The 22,841-nt window shown below is 39.2% G+C and overlaps 1 protein-coding gene across 19 annotated transcripts in view; it reads left to right on the top strand.

The window, feature by feature from the left end:
* The window catches only part of BBS9 (Bardet-Biedl syndrome 9), a 461,967-nt gene that overhangs the window by 197,231 nt on the left and 241,895 nt on the right, over window positions 1-22,841 (top strand). The window contains exon 20 of one of the 19 annotated variants that reach the window (XM_043508770.1): window positions 422-439. The exons of the other annotated variants lie outside the window; for them this stretch is intronic. Coding sequence (XP_043364705.1) covers window positions 422-424 — 3 coding nt within the window. The 3' untranslated portion in view covers window positions 425-439. Of the gene's footprint in view, window positions 1-421; window positions 440-22,841 lie in introns of those variants that run through there. 19 annotated transcript variants of the gene reach the window in all.

Here is a 22,841-nt window from a genome sequence, read left to right as displayed (position 1 = left end):
ATCTCTGCTGAAAATCTCAGCTGTTCAATTCAAATCCTGGTGTTTGTGGGATAGTAACATAAGTTAGTTTGCCACATCACCAACTGGATATTCAAATGTAATTTTCAAAATGAAAATGACCATTATTACTGGCTCTTTAATTGACTGGTAATGCCTCGTGTATATAAATTGTTTTCTCCACTTCCCATTATATTTGGAAGGAAGTCACTCATCCAGTCAAGTTGCTCCGCCATCACTCTCGTGTCTAAAAATCTCAAAATAGATATGTTTTTTTTCTCTTTCTCGCTCAATAGGAAAAATAGCTCGATTAGCATAATGGGATTTTTGTTTGTGTGTTTAATACCATGTGTGGTTGTATTGAGTTTAGGTAACTATAGGAAAACCAAGCTGAAGAGTTGAATTTTGCGTTTTGTTCTTAAAGTGATGAATCCTGTGGTCATTCTCATCTCCTATGGCAGTGAGCTCCATAGTTTAAGGCCAGCTCCTGTGAATCATCTGTCAGCAGTGTTGTTGTTCCAGTGGAACATTGCCATGTAAGAGGTTATGGTTATAATGGGAGAGTTCATCTTTCTGGTAGTTAGGGTTAATCCTATGGTGGGCTTTGAATGGCAGGGCAGAGACCTTGAATTAGATTTTGTATTCAATCTGGAAGCAGTGCAGGGAGCTGAGCATTGGGGTGATGTGGTCACAGAAGTCTCTGCTGCTAAGCACATGCACGGGTGCATTTTGTTTCAACTGCAGCCTGCTTTCTTGTTTTCTGAACTGAATAACAACGATGAGAAATGTTTGTCAGAAGATAATATATATTAAATAATTCAATCTTTGGTTCTCTTGCCATGTTTTCTGACATTTGGGCCATCTGCTTGTATCCAAAACACTGACGATAGATTTATAATTATTAGAAGAAAGTGATCAATTTATAAATTCAGCTTGCCGAGTACTGTAATTTGAAATACAATGAAGCCTTTAAGTAAGGGCCAGGCTCTGGGTAAAGCTGTCTTGTGGCTGCTAAACTTTCACATTATACTGAAGTCGGATATAAACACCGCTTTTATAACTTGTATGTCACTATAATACACAGATGTCTTGGCTCTGAAAGCACATTTATGAAGCGAGTGCGGTGCTGGAATTTAGCCAGAGCTGAGACTCAGTAGTTCAAGGAGGAGTCCCAGCACTTCTCAGGGTGGGAGGTCAACTAAATGCTAGTGGGCCTCCCTAATTCTGGCAGCAGAATTCCAACCCCGAAAGTGTGTGCTATAGATACATTGGCTACTTTCACAAAAAATAATTTGTGAAAAGTCTAGTTTGTACTATAATACAGCTTTGGATGCCTCCTGAAAATAACTTCTTGGGTTTAGTGTAGCTTGATCACTTATTCAGCATACTGAGAATATTTAACAATATTGTCTTAATTTTACAATATATCAATCCACTAAAAATATAATACACATGAACATAGATAGCTAATCAATATATAGATTTTTCCATTGCTTATTTTGATAAGAATGCCTCTTTTATAGAGCAGATTAAACACACACACACACACACACACACACACACACACACACACACACACACACACACACACACACACATTATAACATACGTTAAAAAATGAAATGTAACTTATAAAGGTGAAGTGAGCTGTAGCTCACGAAAGCTTATGCTCAAATAAATTTGTTTAGTCTCTAAGGTGCCACAAGTACTCCTTTTCTTTTTGCGAATACAGACTAACACGGCTGCTACTCTGAAAACTGCAGGGGATCTCTGCCAAAGTATACAATTTAGTTTGATTTACATAGCACCTTTTGTATACAGGGTATTTTCAGGTACTTGACAAATGTGTGAATTAAGTATTCTTAATTAAGTAAGCTGCTAATATGCTTAACTAAACAAATAGAACACCCAATGTCTGCAGAAGCTCAGCCTTCAGTAGTAGAACCTCTTTTGTTGAGAGACAAAAGGTATTGTGGGGTTTAACAGAAATGTGATGTGATGTGATTATTCATTTTTCTATAATTCAGATTGTAATTTTGTCTCTTACTTGAGATTGAGGTAGGAATTGTAGGTATTGTTACTCCATTTATTTCACAGATGGGAAGACTGAGGCATAGAGATTAAGTGCCAAGACCACCCTGTGAGTCAGTGATTGAGCCTGAGGTAGAGTATAGGAATTCCTGACTTCCATCCGGAAGCTCATTCCAGAGTAACCTCAGTAACAATGCCTAATAAGTGTGATTCTAATATTAATGTTACAAACATGTGTCTGTATTCCAACATTGCATATATTGGGTCAGATCTCTAGCCCTTAGTGGTTGCTTTGTGCTGCTCCAGTAGTGCAAAGATGATGAATAGTTGATGGATTTGGACCTCTGAAGTGTCAGCCCCGCTAAGTTTTTCTGAGGGAGGTGTATAGTCATTCTCTGTTTTGGACCCCATCATAGGTGCATGGCCATAGCATCTTTATGCCCTCATGACATCGGGCTGCCTGAATAGCCCCCAGGGAGCTGTGGGTAGCTGGTAGTAAGTGGCTGCCTTCATTTATGCTGAGATTTGAACTGGTTCCAAGATCTATGAATCTGAAAAGTACCTTAAAATCCCATTTGGTCCCAGCTCCTAATCCTGTGTCAATTGCAGCTCAGCCAAAGTAGAGTATCTTACTCCTTGTTTCTTTAGTTTTATTCCAAAGTGTGTGTGTGATCTCACAAATCTATAATGTAATAAAATGATTCTTCAGATTTCTTACATTTGACACTATTTATAAGTACTGTACATTTAATAAAGAAGTAACGTATAGTTTTTGGCAGAGAAGCTAGTGGTTGATCGTTTATTGTTTGTATCATTTTTGTTATAGCAGAAAAATACAATCAGGGTCAGATTAAAGCATAAACTAAGCAAGCTACAGTTTAGGGCCTTGCAATATGAGGAGCCTCTAAAAAAGAAAAAATGGACTCCATTTTAAATTTTATCTAAATGGGTTCATAAATAAAGGAGATGTAGTAAAAAGATTTTCTTTAAATATAGACATTTTTGTTCAAATATGGCAAAAATATACACATCTGGCTACATAAATACCCTTACCCTTCACTAATTATTCATTATTGACAGGCGGGAGGCCAGGGCTCAGAAAAAAAACGATAATTGCACTTGTAAAATTAGTATTTCTACAAGTAAGTCTGCTGTCAGTCTTCTAAGGCAGCGTTTTGTTGGTTAGCTGCTACTAGTAAAATTCTGACTGTGCTTTCATAACTACTTTAAATAAATAAATAAATAAATAAATAAATCTCACTGTCGATAAAATCGGGAAAAATGTGAGGTCGGAGACAGCAGTGTCGTGAAGCAATCCTGCCAAGCTCATAGTCGTATGGGACTCGTCCTAGGAGTAGTATCATGTACAGCGTTCCCCTTGGCTGGTAATAGCCAGAAAGCAGCCATCTTTTGTTTATGGTTCTGCATGCTCGGTCGTATAATGCTTTCGCTCCTGTTCTTTGTTTTCTTAAGTATTAATGTGTTCTTTCTTTCTTTTGATCTGTACACATATACAATTGTGTATTTTAGTGCGCACGCCGCTTCCTACTTCATGTGCTATCCATGGTTCACATGATTGAGTTTTCAGGTAATCATTTATGGACTTGGGTTGAGTGGATCTTGAGGAGGATAAATTTGTGTTGGCTTCCTTCCATCAGTTTCGGGAACCTTCACAGTAAATATCAGTGTGTGCTGATGAAAGGATAAAATAGAGGGTTTTGAAAGAAGTGAAGGGGGCTGTGTGTGTGTGTGTGTGTGTGTGTGTGTGTAAAAATATTCTGAGTACTTGGTGAGCAAGTTATTTCAAACTATGTGCATATTTGATTTATAGGCTATTAAAGCCTATAATAATCATTATATTTGCTTGAATATAGGCTTATTCTTCTTCAAGTGCTTGCTCATGTCCATTCCATATTAGGTGTGTGTGCTTGCTACATGCATCAGTGCCAGAAGTTTTTCTCTCAGTAGTACCCAAAGGGGCCAGCTCTGGTGCCCTCTGGAGTGGCGCACACATGCTGCGGTATAGGCGGCACTGCAGGATCCCCCTACCCTCAGTTCCTTCTTGCTGCTAGTGACGGTACTGAAACGTCTGCTGCTTTGGCTAGCTTTTTTGCTTCCTTCATTGTTATGAACTTTACTTGTAAAATAGTTAATTATCTGTTAGTGTTAGTGTATTTTACTTGGTTAGTCCCAAACGGGACTCAGCCTAGGGACGGGGCATGCCCCAGTCCCCAGGCTTTAAGACCTGCGATTGCTGCAAAAAAAACCCTGATGCCCATCTGCAATCCGCATAAGAGTTGTTTAAGGCATCTGGGCAATTTGCATATAAGCAACATGTGCCATATCTGCATTTCCTTCAAACCATGGACTAAGGAGGAGCAAGACATCCATCTCAAAGCGCTTCTAATGGAGTTGGCTCTCACTCTGGCACCGGAGCAGTCGAGGTCTGACTCTGCCCTGAGCACTGCAGCATCGGTGCAGAGCATACCACCGGTGCATTCAACAGACTGGCGCCAATCCCCCTCCTTGGCATCTGCCAAATGGCAAAAGAAGATCAGGAGAGGAAGATCTCCTATATCCCACAAGGGGCAGGAGGGGAGTCAAGGCCCAAGGAGGGCGGCTTGGTACCTCCAACCAGGAGCTGGGCCCCAGCTCAGGTTGAGTGGTCTAGCACATCCCGACCCATGCCTGCCACGCTGGACAGTGACACAGGGTTTCGTCAGTTAGAGGTCCCGTCGACACCCAAGGCCCTGCAGGCAGTGCAGGATATCCTGATGCTACCGGTGCCATCCACACCTGCTACGGTGGTACCCTGATCCAAGGGTAAACCCACCTTGGTACCTTTTTGTAAGTCCCTGTCTCAGCGTTACCACTCCTCCTCTCAAGAGACGTCCCCTAGTGCTTGCGACAACCTAGGTATGTCTGTGTTTGCTGGATCACATGGCAGCATGTACATCTGTTGTCTGCCATGCAAGGCTCTGGATGCAACCCTTGCACCAATGGCTGGTGACAGTCTATTCCTAGTCCAGAGATCACCTGGACAAAGTTATTGCTATTCCACTGGTGATACTTACCTTCCTGCAATGGTGGACCGACCCCAAGACTGCCCTGGAAGGAGTTCTGTTCGACAGCCAGCGCCACTTGTCCGAAGCGTCCATTATCAGTTCGACCATTGGCTGGGGAGTACATCTAGGTGAGCTCCCAGATCCAAGGGACATGGTCCCTGGAGGAGGTGGCCTTGCATATAAATGTCAAGGAGCTCAGGGCAGTACATTTGGCCTGCGAGGTCTTCCTACCACATCTGTCAACCAAGGTGGTGAGAGGGTTGATGGACAATGGCTTTGGTGTTCTACATCAACAGGCAAGGGGAAACATGCTCATCTTCTCTCTGTCAAGAGGCTTTCTGGTTGTGGGATTTCTGCATCAAGCACGAGATCCACCTGGAGGCCTGTCACTTCCCTGGCATCAGGAACACACTGGCAGATGGCCCTCAACAGGTCTTTTTTTCTCTCACCATGAGTGGTTGCTCCATCCGGACGTGTTCTGATCGCTTTCCCAGAGGTGGCAAACTCCCCGAGTGGACCCGTTTGCCACCAGACAGAACAGGAAATGTCATCAGTTCTCTTCCCTATAGGACCTGGGCAAGGGCTCCCCCTCAGACGCCTTTTCCTTTCATGGTCAGGGGGCCTGATGTACACCTTCCTGCCAATCTCACTCATCAGCAGAGTCCTGTCAAAGATCAAGAGAGACAAGGCCCAAGTCATCATGACTACCCCGGCGTGGGCATGCCAGCATTGGTTCAGCACGCTGATGGATCTGGCAGCAACCGCTCCCTGGCCCCTTCCCGACTGACTGGATCTGATTTCGCAAGATCATGGGTGCTGCCTGCACCCCAGCCATGCCTCCCTCTACCTCACGGTGTGGATGCTGTGTGGTTGAACCCAGAGGAGCGAGCCTGCTCTAGCAAGGTCCAGAAAGTCCCCCAGGAAAGCAGCACGCCTTCCACCAGAGCAACTTACCTGGCCAAGTGGACAAGGTTCTCCCACTGGACATCTGAGCATAGCATCTCTCTGGCGCACTCCTCCTTAAATCTCTTAGACTACCTGCTTCATCTAAAGAACCAGGGGCTGGTCCTCTCTTCCATCAGGGTGTATTTTGCTGCCATCGCTGCTTTTCACCTGCCGATCCAAGATCAGACCGTGTTCTCGCACGACATGACACTCAGATTCCTGAGAGGCTTCAAGAGATTCTTCCTGCCGGGCCAGGCTCCTGTCCCACATTGGGACCTTAACTTGGTTCTTTCTAGGCTCACAGGCCTGCCCTTTGAGCCTATGGCCTCCTACTCCCTTTCCCACCTGTCATGAAAGATTACTTTCCTTGTGGTGGTAACATCAGCGAGACAAATGTCAGAGATTAAAGCCCTGACATCGGAACTGCTGTATGTGGTGTTCTACAAGGACAAGGTTCAACTGGGATCCCATCTGGCCTTTCTGCCGAAGATGGTGTCTTCCGTCCATGTCAGCCAAGGCATCTTCCTCCTGGTGTTTTGTCCCAAGCTGTGCACCACTAATGAGGAAAGGAGGCTACACACCCTGGACGTCAGACATGCCCTGGCGTTTTACCTTGAGCAGACCAAGCCTTTCCACAGGTTGACCCAGCTCTTCATCACAACAGCAGACAGGATGAAGGGCCTTCCGGTGTCTTCGCAGAGGATTTCCACCTGGATCACCACCTGCATCCGGACCTGTTACGAGCTAGCACAAGTCCCATTGCTGCCGATCATAAGGGCCCACTCAACCAGAGCTCAGGCATCCTCAGCAGCCTTCCTGGCGCAATTCCCACTCAGAGATTTGCAGAGCCATGACATGGTCTTCGATTCACATGTTCACGGAGCGTTACACCATCACTCAGCAGGCCAGGGATGATGCTGGGTTTGGCAGAGTTGTGTTGCAATCTACATGTCCATGAGCTCCAACCCGCCTCCGTTGGTACTGCTTGGGAGTCATCTAATATGGAATGGACATGAGCGAGCACTCAAAGAAGAAAAGACAGTTACCTGTTTTGTAACTGGTGTTCTTCGAGATGTGTTGCTCATGTCCATTCCATGACCACCTTCCTACCCCATTGTCGGGGTTGCCGACAAGAAGGAACTGAGGGTGGGGGGAGCCGGCAGCACCCCCTATACTGTGGCATGTGCGAACCACTCCAGAGCGTGCCAGACCTCGTCCCCTACGGATACCGCTGAGGGAAAAAATTCCCACACTGGTGCATGTGGCGAGCACACACACCCAACATGGAATAGACATGAGCAACACATCTCGAAGAACAACAGTTACAGAACAGGTAACTGTCTTTTTTTTTTTTTTTTTTCCCCTCACTTTCTCAGTGCCTGTCTAGGGATTACCGGTCTCTTTTCTGGTAAATTCTTTTTCTCTTTTGCGCATATAGCTTGTTGTCACTCTGTGTGTCCAAGGTGTTTACTCGAGATTAATTAATGGACCTGGGGGAGACAGAGGATAGAGTAGCAAATGCGAAGAGAGTTGTCTGCCTAGAAAATGCTGCAAGAAAAGCTATCTGCCCTAACTATTCTGTGCATCAAAACTGACAAACTCTGTAACTTAACATTTGAGGATATCATCAATGACTTTGCTCACCAAAAATCACGAAAGAAAATGTTTTAAATTTCAGTGTGAAAATGAATGTGATGTGCAAACAGACATACTGCAGGTTGTACCTCTTCCATTAAGTAAGATGGTCTGTGTAACTGTAACTGCTTTTGTGTTGCTGTAGATATAAAGTTTTCATATCTACTAATTAAGAAATCATAGACGAAAATATGTTAATTTGAAACTGTTTTATAATGTAAACAGGCATATTGCAAGACGTGTTTTAATTAGATACTTGTTCTATTTTTACAACTTTGCATTTGTATATATGCAAATATACAGCTTTCGTGTTTATATATTCAATGTCCTTTCTGTGAAAATAATAAATTAATTTTTTAAGGTATGGAGCCTCTGATACTTTCGACATAGTTTAGGGCCTTAGAATGTCATAATCCGCCCTGAATACAATTAAAGTATTTGTCCTAATTATTACAGCTCAGTGAGCTAATAAGTCTGTTTAAAACCGTTTTTGCAACGATTCAAGAAATATGTGTATATTTTACCATAAAGATAACCAAATGATTAGGCCTCGGGCTGTAGTAATAGCTCAGAATCAAGCTGCAGAAGTAAGCCAAAAAAATCATGAATGCAAGACTCAAGGATTAATGTAATACCAATTTATCTTTTGTAAACAATTGTTGTCTACTTGGAGATACTACAGTTTAGTTTGAGATGTCAGAAAATACATAGAGAGGAGTGGTATGGAACTGATTTTTGTTAGTGTTCTTTTTTCTGCTTGGTTTTCTTAACCTGTAACTTCTTAACATGTAACTTTTGCTTTCAGGTAGAAATGATTGTTTTAATTTTCTATGGCTTTGCTTTTTATAAAAACTTTTGAGGGGCAAATTCATATCATAATGAAAATGTTTTTCATTGACAAGTGGGAAAAAGAGCCTATACAAATTATTTTAATAGATAATTGCATCTGTGCATTGGGGGAGAGGGCAAACCTTAAAGAAGAAAGAGGGTCCCATTCATTCAAAGAATAAATAAAATGATGGCCATTAATTGGGTGGTCTTAAAATAATTCAAGCAACATTTTGAGAATAATGTTCTCTTTTTTAAAGGGCTTTCCTATATTAATATCCATTAGTTTAAAAATACAATTATAATTTAATAACTGGCACTTTTTCTTGTGCTTTGTGCTAGTTTACAAAGCAGAAGGTAAATGTGAAGGGTTTTTATGTCAGTAAGTACCTGGCAGGCTCCAGGGTGAAGCAGATTCTCAGAGATTCTCAGTTGATATTGGATGTAAGCTGCAAAGAAAAAAAGCATAAATGCTTTATGGCCGGTTTGAGTTTATATGTTTCAACTAATTGAACAGGCCTAACAAAGAAATGTCTAGATATTTGTTGCCCTAATCAGTCTGAATTTTTTTAAAAGTAATTATTGACAAACCTCTAAATCGAATTGGATTAGTCGATGCTGTATCTGGCAATTTGTTGAGATTAAAAGTAGGGATAAGTGAACTGTTTCAGATAAAATAAGAAACCAGCCTTGAACTTTGCCCTTTTATTTGGAGCTGAACTCAAACCAAACATTTTCTTTTCTGAGATTCTGAAACATCCAATATGTGTTTTCACTTCTGCTTTCTGTCTGGCAGCTGGACTGAAAGGCACTGAAATACAGTGAAAGAGGCTGTTCTCATACTCTTTTCATCTGGGATCAGGAACAGAGGTGTCAAAAATACAACAAAAAGGCTTTGTTTTAAAATATTTCTAGCCTGGATTTGGAGACTCAAGAAGGTTAGGATAATGTGAAGGATCTGCAGATAAGCTTCAGATAAGCAACTGAACATTGGCTGGTTCAGATGTGCATTCAAATCTCGGAACCTTTTGAAGTTTGCCCAGCTCTAGTTTAAAAGAGAGATGACTAATTTGCTAAAGTGGACATCGCCAGGGAGTAGTAATTATTCCCCTGTAGCTGGGTGTCTGGAGTGCTGGGCTGATGTGAGATTTCCCATTTGGTCCATATTTTTGCTCATGTGGCCCTCAGGCATTGCTTATGCCAGTTTTTCAGATAGATTTGATAATCCAGTGACAGGCCATTTCCCTAAATTAGGTGAATGTCTGACAGCACTGAGCAACAGAAAAAAATTGATTCTATTTTAACCAATATATTTTAAAAATATATTTCTTACCATTGTTAATATATATTTTTTGGAAAAGACTGTGGAAATACTGGGGTTGCCAAAAGGTAAAGTCCCCCAATACTCTTTTGAAATACAATACATACTCAAATGTCTCTGCTTTTCCTGGGATAGAGAAGGGGATATGATATCATGGAATAGGAACCTCTCGAACTAAACTTGCTTCTTAAGAAATTGTATAAATTATGTTAATAGAAGAATTTCATCTCTTTTGTAGTGTCAAAACACATGCATTAATTAGAGATATTATACGTAGAGCTGGGGGAAAAATGCAGAAAAATAGTTTATTTGCTGAAAAATGCAGTTTTGGTTGACCCCAAACTATTTCAGTTTGCTGAAAAATTCTGAACATTTTTGGAAACAAACATTTGATTTGGTATGTAGTTTTGAGAATTGATTTTAGTACTTATCTCCTCCTAACACTTTCAGTGATTTATTATGTCAGATGTTTCTGTGAGCAATGGCCTCAGAATATTTCTTTTCAGATTTTAAAATAGAGAATTTCTTAACATTTTAAAACTACTCTGAAACTTAACATTTTAAGTATCAGAGGGGTAGCTGTGTTATTCTGGATCTGTAAAAGCAGCAAAGGGTCCTGTGGCACCTTATAGACTAACAGATATATTGGAGCATACACTTTCGTGGGTGAATACATGCATCCAATGAATTATGCTTCAATATGTCTGTTAGTCTATAAGGTGCCACAGGACTCTTTGCTGCTTTAACAATTTAAGTTTGACCTGTAAGTGATGAAGCATCAGAAACTAGCTGTCAGATGGAAATTGAAGAATCATTACATAAATATAAGATCAACAGTATTCCACAATAATTAGGTACTCAAAATACTGTATATTCAGTCCTTTGGTCTTGCTGAATTCTGGTTGGCCCAAGACTTGAGGCGAGGGGAGAAAGGTGATGGTATACCACCATTCTGAACTCTCCTCTCCAAATCCAAGAATTGACCATGGACCAATTTGGCCCTTGCTAAATTAGAGAAGCATTAGGATTGCTCTAAAGTGGTCTGGCTGCACTGGCCCCAATGGGGCCTTTGGTTCTGTCAGGATTACCAGACTCTGGCTATACTGGTGACATAACTCCAATGCTTGAGGTTGAGGTTCAGAGGGCATGGGATAGAGCTGACTAAAGTGGTTCTACATCTCCGCTGCTGGGAGAATCAGTAGTTAACTTGCAGTTGCTATGTGCCAGCTGACCACCAGCAGCTGCATGGGGTCCAGGATCTGGCCCCATATCTAAAATTATGTATCAGAATGTTTCATCAATAGTTTTTTATTTTTAGTGCAATCTTTTAGCACCAGGAGGTGCATTTAAACAAAGAGAAAACTCTTAGAGATAACCAAGGAGAAATGGGTTTTATAAAAATGAATGTAAATCTAACACATGCTATGAAAATTTGATTATATTAAAAATACTGACGCCAACATTTTCAAATTTGGGTGCCCAAGTAGGTTCAGTACCTCTGAAAATCAGACTACTATTTAGAAGCCTACATATGGATTTAGGAGTCTGCTTTTGGAAACCCAGCTTTGAATATTAATCCAGTGTCATGGTACTTGTCACACACAACTTTTTGGAGTTCGTTAAAAAGTAATTTTCAGCCTTTGTCTATGAGTGAATCAACAAAAAATAGTGAAAATAAGCTTTAGTGGCAAAAAGATGATTAAACTGCATACCTGAATCAGAAGAAAATGCTATTGATGATACAAGCTACATGTCATCCTTTGATGCATAATTCTCAGAATAAAATGTTTTCTCTACGATGTGCTGACATATTTTATTTATTCTTTTGATATTTAAGAGAGGATTTGGTTACACTATAAATGTGTATGACATCATCAGTGTATCAATTAGACTTGCTGTATATGAGTTAACTTACCTCATTCATTTGTAGGTTTTGCGGGTGTATTTGTGTTAACTAAACGTGTGGCATCATTTTTCTGTGTGGAAAATGTGACTACTGTCTCTCGCTCTCTATTTTCAGGCACTTTTTAAAGTAGATAAGTAGTGAGAAACTAAAGGTTGCAATTAATTGTCCAGAACATGGGATTGGAATGCTAGACCTGGCATAATCCAAATGAGTAACAGTGAATTTGGCACAGAGCATAAAAGAAGCTGAAGTCACTTTTAATGACATGTCCTCATTTGTAAACAGGTGTTTGCCCAAGGGGAATGCACCGGCATGACTTTTCAAGTGTTATGGAAGAGTGATTCACGGGAATATGTGAACATTTCTAACCTGCACACCCCAAATATATTATGTCAATCCTTTTAGCACTTTGTGTTCAGTGAGGTATTGCTTGAAGCAGTGGAAGAGATTGCATTCCAGAAATTGTGGCACCCTTTTTATCTATTAGCCTATTTAATGAATAGCGTTTCTAAATTTGATTGGCAGCTTCTTTTCCCATCCTAATTAAATTGGTCCTTTACCCAATGTCTTTGAAGGACAGAGCCTTTGTTAAAGATGTCAAGTTAGTCTTTTATTGTTTGTTTCCATGGGGAGTGCTTCTTGTTGACAACAGTTGAAAAAAGGTGTGGAATCAGGAATATACTCGTTAAAATACTCATTAAAACTGTCTTAATACCAAAAACCAGGACAAAGAGGAAAATGTGCCTAATGACATTACCTTCTCCTTCACCCTGAGAAGCTAAGAGCTCATAACATTTCAATTAAATTAAATTCTTTCTCCTAGACAAGGATTAAAAAGCAGGCAGTAAATTTGTTCTGAAAGCATAAAGACAGCTAAGAACAAAGAGCAAACAACTCAATTAAAAACTATTATGTTCCTTTCTTTTTTCTTTGGTGCTAAGGGGGCAACCTGCACTTTATTTCCTTAAAAGAGAAACGAATTTAATGAACTTTATAGAAGCACATCAGATTTGTTCACGGGCAAGTTTATTTTATCCACTAATTCAGCAAAAGGTTGCAGTTTGTCTGTACTTTAAAAAAAAGAGAAAAGGGGGGGGGGAAGAGGGCAGCGTTGAAGCAGAGAATTGTAATTTCACCAGTAGCAAGTTAATAGCATGATCTGCTGAAATTTAAACCTGTCACTTAGGAATAGATTCATTTGTTCCCCAACCACACTGGGCTTCTTGTCACAGTATAATGTTTTCATTTGCATTTGCAAATGATGAAGCCGAATTGCTCCGCATAATACCCTAAATTCCTGTACCTTATCCTTTATGATGTCAGTGTGTTTTCTACATGCAGAGGTACCTGTAATGGTCAAAACAAGGCTGCCGTGGCAAGTTTGTTGGAGAGAAGAGAATGAGATACCGAGAACTTGTCCTAAATGAAAGAAAATAAAGGAATCAAAGTATGAACAATTAGGACCAAATTGTGCTCTCAGAAATGTGCTTGCCATTCACACTGACCTTCAGTAGGAATAGGAGTAGTCTCCACTTCAGGTGAAAAATGACCCTTAAGGTCTTAACGAGAGAATAACTCTGCTAATGGGTTGTAGAAAGTATGGCTTACTTCCTATTATCTATATTGCCAATATGTTTAAAAAAAAATCCTGTAACAGCTCCGCTTTACTAAAATCTATAGTCACACTGCTTGACATACTTCATAACTTGGACATGTTTTACATTTGCATTTAAAACCAACCAATTCTTTGTTTGCAATCATGTTTTAACTAAGGTCATGTGCAAAATTTTTGATAAGGGATGTGATGCCACTTCAGGAAATGAAATCATATAATTGCCCTCAAGGCTTGGCAATAAGGTATTTACTGCTTCAGTGAGTTTAACACTTTCTTCTCCCTGAATCATCATAAACTGTTACATTAGATGCATATGTTTCCAAGCATATTTCTTTTATTATTTAAGCAAACATACCCAGTATTTACAAAACCTTATAACCTGACAGTGAAAGTAAGCAGCATTTAGTTGAATGGGCCCTCATCTAAATCATGTACTAGAAACAAATCATACTTGTGACTCAGTCTGCATTGTTTCTGGCAGTGCCATGGATTAAATTGATAGAGGATTGCTGCCCTTGAATTAAACTTTTTTCTTGGTTCTGTGCCTAAAGCAATATAGAATTGTTAGTATGGGATTTATGAAAAAAAGATTAAAAGATAACATTTGTTTTTTAAATCAGGAGATTTAAATCAGGAGATTTAAAAGAAATTAGTGAGACCCAAAGGAGTCAGAATAAGGTTGGATAAAGGAGGGGAAAGGTGCTACTAAAACGCATGCTTTTCCTGCTGTCCAAGAATTAAGTGGCATAGTGGGCTAATGCACTAACTTTTCATTTATGGGAACCAAACTCAGCTCATATGTGAAATGTATTTGTTTTGAATTTTTTATTGGTGTCTATGGCCAAATCACTGCACAATTACATCAATAAAAGTAGCCGCAACAGAACTTAGAACAGAGCTTCCTTCTTATTAGCAACCCCCTTGTCCTTTATAAAGCTGATCAGAACCCTGTCCAAACAAGAAAGTCTTATGCTTTTCCCTGAAAGTTGCCCAAATAGAACTCTAACAGTCCTCTAGAAAGAATAGGTTTCAGGGCTGTTGATGTGCCACTGAAAGTATCCTCTCTAAGCTGTGGAGAAGCCAGTTCCAGGAATCAACAGCAAGACAAACCAGATGACCCATGGCAGGACATGAGGAGAATGAAAATCTCCTAGTGAATTGTGTCCCAGCCAATCTAGAGATTTATAGATCATAGCCAACATTCTGAACTACACTTAGAGGTAAACAGGTAGCCAGTGACAATTGCAGAGCAGTGTTATGGGCCCAAAACTGCTTGCTCACTCCAGTGGTGAGACATTGCATTCTGGTTTAGCTGAAACTTCCAAATAATCATCAGCAGCTGAAATAGTACTAATTAAGATGCAAAGCTTAGCAGCTATCTGTGCTATGAGCCCTTACGCTGATAGTGTCCAAAATAATCTTCCATTTTATCAAGATGACTGCCATCAGCATTACAATCATTAATACCAAATGTACTTTCAAATACATTTCACACTTTATTCATGGTATGTTAGGTTTTTTCACTGTATGAAATATACTCTGTGTGCATGCATATGCGTGGGCGTGCTTCTGTGTTAAATTGAACTTTAGGCTTTAAAAACCAAAGTACAGATTAAGGGGAAAGCTTTAAGAGCTTTCAGGTACAGGTGTGGATTGTCTTTCGTAAATGGCTCTCTGTGGATTACAATGACCAGAAGCAGTATTAGTCAGATTAGAAACACAGGATGGCGATAAATATAAAAGGTCACTCCACAATAGGGAGGAAACTATCGATTCTCCCCTCCACTTAAATTAGTTAGTAGGATAGTTTGTGTGCAGATTACTGCTGGTAGGAAATCAATTCCTCTATAAGGAGGACTTCCTTTGAAATCCATAAGTTGGCTGTGCTAATATTCATCAGTTCTGGGTGGTTTTAAAATACCTATTTAAGATTTAAATTATGTCTCTTTGGACGAGATATGTTGCTGTTCTTCACTATCAGCTTTGCTGATATACCATAATAATAAAAAAGGCAGAATTGTTCAATAAACATTTCTGTTCTGTTTTTGGGGAAAAAGGCAAATATTGTATTCATATCATGATGATGATATATTTTCCATTCCAACAGTAACTAAGGATGGTGTTAAACAGCAGCTACTAAAGTTAGACTTTTTGAATCAGCAGGTTTGAATAACTTGTATCCAAGATTTTTAAAAGAGTAGTCTGGGAGCTTTTTGGACTGTTAATGTTGATTGATATGTCCTGGAAAACCAGGGAAGTTCTAGAAGACAGGAACAAAGCTAGTGTGTGCCAGTATTTAAAGAAGGTAAATGGATGACCCAAGTAATTACTGGCCTGTCAGCCTGACATCAGTCCTAGGCAAAATAATGGAATGGCTGATGCAGGACACAATTAACAAAGAATTAAAGAAGGGTAATATAGTTAATTTCAATCAACATGGGTCTACGGAAGATGGATCTTGTCAAACTAACTTTGATATTTTTTGATGAGACTACAAGTTTGGTTGATAAAGGTAATAGTGTTGATGTAGTTGGACTTCTGTAAGGCATTTGGTTTGGCACTGTATACATTTTGATTAAGAAACATGGTACACATTAAATGGATTAAAAACTGGCTAACTGACAGGTCTTAAGATGTAACTGTAAATGGCAAATTATCATGGAGAGTGTTTCTAGTGGGGTCCCACAAAAACTGATTCTTGACCCTGCGCTATTTAATACTTGAATCAATAACCCTGGAAGAAAGCATAAAATCATTTCTGATGTTTGCAGATGATTCAAAGCTTGGGGGAATGGTAAATAACAAAGAGGACAGGGTCACTGATATAGAGCAATCTGATTGCTTGGTAAACTGGGTGCAAGCTAGCAATGTCTTTTGATTCTGCCAAATGAAAGGTCCTACATCAAGGAGCGCAAAGATTGTAGGCCATTCTTATAGGATGAGAATCTCTCTCCTGGGAAGCAGTGACTGTGAAAAAGACATGAGGGTCAGGATGGATAATTGACTGAATGTCATTTCCCAGTGGGATGCTTGTCCAAAAAGACTAATGCAGTCCTTGAATTCAGAAACAGGAATATTCAGAAACAGAAGCAGGAGGTTATATTACCTTTATATTTGGCACCAGCACAACTGCTACTAAAATATTGTGTTCAGTTCTGGCATCCACAATGCAAGAAGGATGTTGAAAAATTGGAGAGGGTTCCAAGAATAGCCATCAGAATGACTGAAAGGATTTGGAAAACATACCTTATGATGATAGACTCAGTGAACTCAATCTGTTTTTCTTATCAAAAGAGATGATTTCATCGCATTCTCTATACATACCTATATGAGCAATGGAAATCGGAAAATAGAGGGCACTCCATCTAGCAGACAAATTTACAATAGGATCCAATGGCTGGAAGTTGAAGCTAGAGAAATTCAGACTTGAAATAAAGTGCACGTTTTTAACAGTGAGGGTAATTAACAACTGGAAAAACGTACGAAGGGTTGTGGTGGATTCTCCATCTCCAGAAATTTTAAAATCAAGATTGGATTTTTACTGAAAGTTATGATGTAGTTCAACCACAGCTGCAGGACTTGAAACAGGAATTAAATCAGGAAGTCCTATCGCCTTCCTTATACAGGAGATCAGACTAAGTAATCATAATGGTTCCTTCTGGCTGTAAACTCTATGAATCTGTGAAAAAATATATTAAGACAATGCCTAATACTGTGGCTTATTTAGTACAGTAGACAAACAAATATCTCTTTTAATCCTTAGCACTTCTGAATTTGTTGTTTGATTCCATTCATCTTTAGGCTGTGCTAAACAGTGTTGCAGTAAATGGCTGAATTTCTTCAGATGGTGGTGCCTGGTCTGTTGCCCACATTGTGAAATGTCTATTGTAGAAATGTTTTAACTGCTAAGTGGACCTTCTATCTTCAAAATACCCTTTAGTAGTAACTGTTGAAAGATGGATACAAGACAAGAGCATGTATTGCTGAATCCATTCTTCCTTCTGAACCAGGCTCTAAGTATTGGCTTTTTGTAATTAAAAGTGTGTGTTTTTTTGTGGAGTTCCTAAATCAAGCTAACACAAAGAAAAAAAGAAAATCTTAACTTCCCATCTTACATTGGATATCCTCAGGTTAGTCACAACCCACTTAAAAACTATGGAAAAATATTTTCAACCTGTTAATTATAAAGGTTTTTTATATTATTTAAAAAAATTGCCATCTTATTTTAAAGTGGTTTGCCTATGTGAATATACATTCATCCTTAACCTTTTATAGTAGATCAATCGTTTTCAACCTGCGGTCCACGGAGCCCGTCTGCAGCCTATGCCTAAGATTTCCAAAGGGATCTACACCTCCTTTTGAAATTTTTTGGGGCTTCTCAAATGAAAAATGATTGAAAACCACTGATACAGATGATTCTACAAATACAGGGTGGCATGTTCAGTCCGTGAAGAGCTGGCTTTATTTGAAATGTTGGCACATCCAAGATGAGTAACTAAGAATTCGGTGCCAGCTGTACAGTTTGCATGATGTACTGGATTTGAAATGTTTCAAGGAAATTGTTATGCTTCTGTGTGTTTTACTTCTGCACCAAGTGATGACTCAGTAGAAAAGACTGCTGAAAGGACATCATACACAGATTTTTCTGCATCAGTTTTAGTCAAGCATTCCTTATTTGAAATTCTGAGAACATTCAGCATAGGTTGTTTCTACCTGTTTGCCATTCATGGGCAATAAAACTGCATTATGCTGTGATTGCTTCAACATCTATTACTTATTTGGTAGTTTGTTTACAATATGCAGTTGACCATTCCCTGAGTTAAATAGTGGACCCGTTTGAAGTCAGTGGCAAAACTCCCATTGACTTCAACTTGTCAATGAAGCCAGAGTTTCTCCTACTGAAGAGTCTCATTATTTCCCTATAATATAAGGCCTATATGGTCAGTTGGCCTGTCTTTCCCTATCTGAAAAGATCTGTTTAAACAGAGAGAAAAAAGTTTGTAATGTACCTTTTACTGCGTAGGAGATATGGTAAAAAGAGATGAATGGAGGTTATAGTGACAATCAGGTGTATGTTTGATTTAACACAATTTATGAGCTTATATGGACCAATGGTGTCTTCTTACCTTGCGGTTCATTTCTTCCTGAATGTTCAGTAGCATTAGCAGCATCCTCTGAACCACTACTGCTTCCCTCTCTAGTGAAAATATAAACTTGATTGTTAGTGGAGCCATATGATAAATATTGTCAACCATGGCAGTGACCATAACCATATCATAAATTGTTTTTCCTCTTTGTCAAAAAAGTGAAAAATTGACTCATCCCAGACATATTCTTAGTGGGGACTGGATATTGATTTTTGTTAAATCCAATTACAGAGGTTTTTAGAACACTTTTCTGCTTTAGTGCAGTTATAATGGCCCTTAGGATGGCTATATACAATATTTCCATTCTGGAACTGCTTGCTATTTTAATTCTGCTTACCATTGTTTGTGATTAAATTTCACTTTCAAACTGTGGCTAATTTCTTTCACAGCATCATAAAATCCATGTGCCTTCATTGCAGTCTAGTGTTTATCAATGGAGTAGATTTTTTGTATATTAGGAATGCATATAGCATTTTGTGGTCTAAGAAGTAAAAAATAAATTAAAAATAATTCTATTTGGTTGTTTATGCATTGTCTTTGATAATATATCTTTTAGATATAGTGGAATGTTGTGTTCCACAAATGGTCAGTAAGAATCCAAGTAATGGCCCTCATATTGTTGATGTTCTCTCGAAGATGGTGACTTAAACCCAAGTAACCCAAAGCTATTTGTTTGCTTTGGGCAACTTTTGATTTTGTTACAAAAATATGTGGTATGTAAATTTAAGTTAGACAATCTGGCTTCAGTGGGAAAGGAAATATTCCTGCTTAACAATTGTAGAGGGAAATTTTTAATTTGTTTCTGACCAGAATTGTTTAGAGATCTATGGATCATGAATCCAAAACAGAATATACTAAAAATTATTTCCTACGGGAAGTAAAAATGCATGTGGTTACTTTGGACTGAACCACTTTCTTGGCTGCTTTTGCAGTTTTAAATAGTCTTTTACTCCCAATAAGGGAAATCATTGTGTACTTAGACCTTTAATACAAAATTAATTAAACTATATTACATTTTATAATTCTATCTACTATAAGCATTGTAGAAGCCTTAAAAAGACATTTGTCAACTGTTACCAGATAGATGCTACAGAAATCTCCTATGCTAAGTGTAAGGGAAAGCTGTAGTAATGGTATGTTGGGAGGAGACTGCCATACAGTAACTGTTGTTAATTGATGGGTTTTTAATAGCGAACCTATGCACTGTTATTCTATCATTCCTAAACTCCTTTTCCATCTATGGCTAGTGAATACACCGCACATTTATTTCTGTTGGATAAAGACTTAGCTATGATGATCCACACCTGCATACTGTGCCACCCAGAAGCTAAAGTTGGTATTACTTGCTAAGTGAGACAGACTGTCAGGTACATATTGTGACAATGCTTTACCTTATCCACTGGTTGCCTCTGGTTCTACCTCCTATTCAAGACTTCCTTCTTCCTTTGCAAATAAATAAGGACAGGATGATGCATTTTATGTGATGGCCTGAGTAAGGGGCAGATTGAGAAAAGCACAATGCTTCTTCCCAGGCCACCTTGTGTGCACCAGAGAGCATAGGTGCTGGAACTATGGGTACGGGGGGGTGCTGCAGCATCCCCTGGCTTGAAGTGGCTTCCATCATATACAGGGTTTAATTTTAGTTCAATATCTCTGAGAACCCCCACTATAAAATTGTTGCAGCATCCCTGCTGGAGACTGTGTGAAAGGAGGGGAGAAAAGTTGACTGCTACAGTATTTTTCAGGATGCAGCTTACTCTCACTGCACAGCCAACTAGTTCTGCTTGCTAGCAAATGGGGGGAATAGGCTTCATCATCTCCTTGCCCACTTTCTTTCTGCATGCTTGCTGGAGGTAGCATCTGGCACACAACTTCTGTGCTCCTCCCAGTAACCAGGGCAAAGACGTGGCTGACCAAGTAATCATTATTCCCTTCCATTCCCATGTATGGCTGTGCTAGGATTATTCCACAAGCGAGTCCTAAATGACTCTGATCCTCGCTGTTTCTGTAACAGCTTTTTACTTTCCACCTCAGAATGATAGCTGTTTTTAGGACAATTTGTCCTGTGCTCAGGAATTTTTGATTGGCAGAGACATACCTTAAAGGGGCCAGGGATAGAGTTTTCTTGGAGGAGGGCCGATGTCTGGGGAATAAAGTTCCGTGAGTGATTTTGTTGAGCTTGACCACTCTTAGGGGTTTGGTGCAAGCTGTACCTATTTCTGCATTCGCCAAAAGAAGGGGGCAGGATCCTTTTGTCGCCACTTGAAGTCTACCCCCTATAATAAATGGCTATGGGAAAAGGTAGTGATGTGCTGTTATTCCTGGTAGTGGATAAATGTATGTGAGAGCCACACAAACTACAGCAGAATACAGCACTATATTAGGGTCAGATTTTCAAAGGGGAAGGGTCCTGAGGTAATTAGGCATCTAAATTCCTTTGAAATTCTATCACTTGGGGTAAAATCCTTGCCCTATTGAACTCAATGGGAGTTTCACCATTGACTTCACTAAAGCCAGAATTTCAAACTTGTGCTCCTTTGACAGTCCCAGACATAGTCTCTTTTTGCTATCTGGGTTTTAATATTTATCTTTTGTATTTTATTTTTGTAAAATGGGTAAAAGCATTTGAAAGGTTCTTGAAAGAAAGCTAATAAATAATAGAAAAATACATTGGTGGACATGTCACAAATGCATATAATACTAATTGATTTTTGGTGCGATTTCCCGACAAGCAGTTTAGCAAATGTTGCTAATGGTGTTGCAAACTGTTAATGTCGTATCAAAAAGTTGTCCAATTTCTGCAGAAAAGGAGATGAGACCTGCCAGTGAGTTTTTTTTTAAAAAAAAAATGCAACAAAGTGATCTTTGAATAGACCTTTTGAAATAAGTATTATGAATGCTCCCAAACTAAAGGCATGGCATTTAGGATAGTATAGTTTATGAAAGATTTTTTTATTTTTTTAGAGTTCTTTTCTATGAGAGGATTTTTACTGTAGACAGAATAATACCCATTTTAATTCGTCAAGCAAATTAGTTAAAGAAATACAAAATCTGCATTCATAGATTAATATATTCTAAATAGCTATTAAATTGGTTTTGCTTGTTTATGTGAAAATCTGATCTCTCTACAGGGCCATGAAAATATTCTTCCTAAGGCCCGAAGGGGCTTAATATCACAGATTTCTTTCTTGCTTTACTTCTATGATATGTAAAAAACATTGTTAGCATTGGAGATGGAAACCCAACCCAACACTTTTGTCAAACGTTGAAGAATTAGGGTAAAATTTTCAAAAGTGCCTAAGGATCATTTTCAGTTGCACTAAGGCCCAGATTTTTAAAGGTCCTTGGACATTGCTGTACTAGCATTGCAATGCCTAACATGTTTAGGAGCCCAAATTTAATTTTCAAAAGGGTTTTTGGCACTTAGGAGGCTAAATCCCATTGATAGTTGCCATAGACTCCTAAATCAGTTAGGCGTTGCAATGCTGAGCACAATATTTAAATACCTTTAAAAATCTGGGCCTAAGGCTCATTGATTTTCTGTGGGAGGTAGATTCTTAAGTTATCTAGAGTATGTTTACATGGCAATAAAAAACCTACAGCACTGAGTCTCAGAGCCACGTCAGCTGACTTGGGCTTGCAGGGTTTGGGTTGCAGGGCTAAAAATAGCAGTGTAGATGTTCGGCTTGACCAGGAGGCTAGGCTCAGAGATCCTCCTTCCTCATGAGGTCTCAGAGCCCAGGATCCAGCGCGTACCAAATGTGTACACTGCTATTTTATAGTCCCGCAGCCTGAGTCCCATGAGCTTGGGTCAGCCGTGGGCATGTTGTGGGTCTTTTATTGCAGTGTAGACATACCTGTAGGCACTTATTAAAATTTTACCCCTAAAGTTCATATTGACACTTTCACAGTACCATTATTATATTGATATAAAGAATGTAATCTAAGCAAATAACAAGCAGTCTTGCTGGAATGTGTTGTTTTCTTTCTTTAGTGATAAAAAGTAGCTGTTAGCAGGGGAAAAAGAAGCAGAGTATCTATGCAGGCTGTCTGAGCTGTGCTAATTCTGACAAATCTTAGAGTGTGCTTATAACTACCCAAGTCTCAGTAGCATGTTCTGCATGGGAAAGAACTTGGGGCTTTAACAGTAGGGTTTCCACATAGGAAGCAATGGAAACACCTCAAAATGGTAATTAAAGACTGAAAGCATACTGTGCTTAGAATAAAAAGTTTACCAATATGTATATTCCTAAAATAAGTACTTTGTTGTGCTAATTTGTTCAACATGTGTTTTGGTACATTTTTTTTTATAAACTTAATAACATACAATGTGGTATCCGGTTACTATTTT

Source organism: Dermochelys coriacea, chromosome 2 (genome assembly GCF_009764565.3).
Source record: "Dermochelys coriacea isolate rDerCor1 chromosome 2, rDerCor1.pri.v4, whole genome shotgun sequence".
NCBI classification, from domain to species: Eukaryota; Metazoa; Chordata; order Testudines; family Dermochelyidae; genus Dermochelys; species Dermochelys coriacea.
The sequence above is the reverse complement of the archived record's forward strand: the minus strand, read 5'-3'. Positions and strand labels throughout refer to the sequence as shown.